The sequence below is a fragment of the Myripristis murdjan genome, chromosome 3, assembly GCF_902150065.1.
Source record: "Myripristis murdjan chromosome 3, fMyrMur1.1, whole genome shotgun sequence".
NCBI lineage: Eukaryota > Metazoa > Chordata > Actinopteri > Holocentriformes > Holocentridae > Myripristis > Myripristis murdjan.
Window position 1 is genome coordinate 47114649 of NC_043982.1, and position 2614 is coordinate 47117262.

The window sequence follows — 2614 nt, forward strand, 5'->3', positions numbered from 1 at the left end:
AAAACCTTGGAACTTCCTGGATTCAAGTGTTAAATTCAGAAGAGAAAACCTCAGAAAACAAGTTTTGGGTTAGAGAAACGAGGCCCCGCCCACTGGCTGTTGTCCCACTGTCTGTCAGACAGAGGGGCGGAGCCTGACTGGTTTCCATATCGACCCTCATGTCAATCAAAATTAGGATCCTGATTATTGATGAATCCTGAATATCAGCTCTGATAACTGGTCGGCCCCTGAGGAAAACGCTTATGGATCAATTCTTTGCTGATTGGCAAATCAGTGAGGGGCGGTGGGCGGGGCCGGGCGGTGGGCGGGGCCGGGCGGTGGGCGGGGCTGACCTGCTCCATGCTGAGCAGCGTGCCGTTGTCCTGCTTGTTGAAGAAGAAAGATTTGGAGGAGGACTCAGAGCCGACCACACGGACACACAGCTTCCCCACAGTGCTCTCCGGCCACAGCGGCAGACACTGCAACACACACACACACACACACACACACACACACACACACACACACACACACACACAGTCAGGACACAGCGAAATAAAAACACTGAACATTTCATTTCTTTCTAAAAGGGAAAAACAAAAGGCGTCGCCCAAATTAGGAAAAGGTGACGAGAAAACGACCTGCAAAAAAATGAAAAAGAAAGAAAGGAATAAAGGAAGAAGATGATCTGAAAATTGAAAATTGAAAATGAAAACTGTAGAAAACTGTTGGAAAATGATCCAGATGCTGGTGAACAACGTGCACAAAACCACACGTCCAGTTCTTATAGATTTAAAATTTGCTGACTGTGCAAAAACATTTTTCTTCTGGTTGCTGATTTTCAGGTCATAGTTTTTTAAAACATAATTTTCTTGTTTGATCATTTTTGGATCATTTTCTTGCGGTTTCCTCTCCCGTGCGCCTGCCAGGTGTGTGTCGGCCCGCCGCCTCACCTCAGTGGAGGAGATGTAGTGCCACCTGGTGGCGGCGTGGGCGTCGCCCTGCAGCTCGCCCACCTCCAGCTCGAGCGCCGAGCGGTTCACCAGCGTGAAGAACGGACTCAAGGTGACGACACGCGTCAGGTTGAAGCTGCTCACCTGGATACTGACGCCCACCTGCACACACACACACACACACACACACACACAGACCAGACACACACACACACACACAGACCAGACACACACACACACATACACACAGACCAGACACACACACACACACACACACACACACACACACACACACACAGTTTCACTAATTGTGAAACAGAGCTGATGATCTCCTCAGTGTAACTGTGTGTGTGTGTGAGTGTGTGTGATATGTAGAACTAGAGCAGGGTAGAGTGGGCGTCTGTGAACAACTGACAGAATAACTTTATTGACGTCTCCATGGGTTTGTTAGCTCCGCCCACAATGTGACCTCATGCTGTGAACGCCACAGCTGTTGCCATGGCAACAGGACCCACCCGGAGACGGTGTGAGCTGCTGTGAGCTGGAAGGCCCACGCCGCTCTGTTTCTGTGCTTTGATTTTGTTGTTTTGTTGGGCTGTGAGTTGTTTTTTTGGTGAGACCAGAGATAGTTTTGTTTGTTTGTTTGTTTGTTTGTTTGTTTGTTTGTTTGTTTGTTTGTTTCTGTGTGATGTGGTTCTGTACGGCTGGACTGAGTCTGACTAAAGTCTTGTGGGACGTCCACGTGGCTGTCAGCGGCCTCGTGGGGTTCAAATGGTTTAGTGCACAGCCGATTATCTTAATTACTGCGACATTTAAAAATGATTGGAACATTCAGAAAAAATCAGCAACAAGACTTGAAAAATAAAATAAAATTTGGACATTTTTTTGATGACTATATTCATAATGTTGGAACAACATAATGTAATTACTGCTGCTCTGTTGAGGAGCCCCTGGAAGCCCCTGAGGGACCCCCGGGAGGCCCCGGGCCCCACTTTGAACAGCACAGCAAAAATGAGAGTGTGGTGAGCAAACTGCTGCTGGGAGCGACGCCCCTCTGAGGGAAACTGCTCTCCCACCGGAGCAAACAGGAAGTGAACAGGAAGTTGAGTTTGTTACCAGGAAGTCCATGTTGGTGGCGGGACAGCGCACGCAGCCGTAACTCCCCACCGTGTCCAGAGAGAAGCCGTCCGACCACGAGCTGGTGGACACACACAGCTGCAGCTGGACGAGAGAGAGAGAGAGAGTTAACACACACACACACACACACACACACACACACACACCATGGAATCTAACAGTGGATGACAGGTGAGGGCTGCATGTTTGTTGATGCTGATTATGCAAAATGTAACAGAGTGAAGCGCTCCTTCCTCCTCCTCCTTTTTATTCTCCAGCAGCTGAGGAGCGAACGGCAGCCAGAGCCTCGAGGCCGAGCAGAGAGGGAGGGAGGCATGTTATCAGCAACCACCCACAACACCATAGCAACCGCTTAGCAACACGACAGCAACCATCAGGAACACCATAGCAACTGCCTAGCAACACCCTAGCAACCACCCACAACACCACAGCAAGTCCCTAGCAATCACCCTAAATACCATAGCTAGTCCCCACCTGAATACCATAGCAACCGTCTAGCAACACCTTAGCAACCATCAGGAACAACATAGCAACTGCCCAGCAAC

The 2614-nt window shown here is 49.4% G+C and overlaps 1 protein-coding gene across 1 annotated transcript in view; it reads right to left on the reverse strand.

Moving 5' to 3' along the window:
- The window catches only part of LOC115354962 (vacuolar protein sorting-associated protein 13C-like), a 36802-nt gene extending 34646 nt beyond the window's left edge, over nt 1–2156 (reverse strand). Inside the window, exons 1-3 of the mRNA XM_030045531.1 lie at nt 2049–2156; nt 933–1094; nt 333–458 (exon numbers count right to left, since the gene is read on the reverse strand). Of these exons, the coding sequence (XP_029901391.1) occupies nt 333–458; nt 933–1094; nt 2049–2060 (300 nt within the window). The 5' untranslated portion in view covers nt 2061–2156. The remainder of the gene's footprint in view (nt 1–332; nt 459–932; nt 1095–2048) is intronic.
- Nucleotides 2157–2614: the final 458 nt, after the last annotated feature.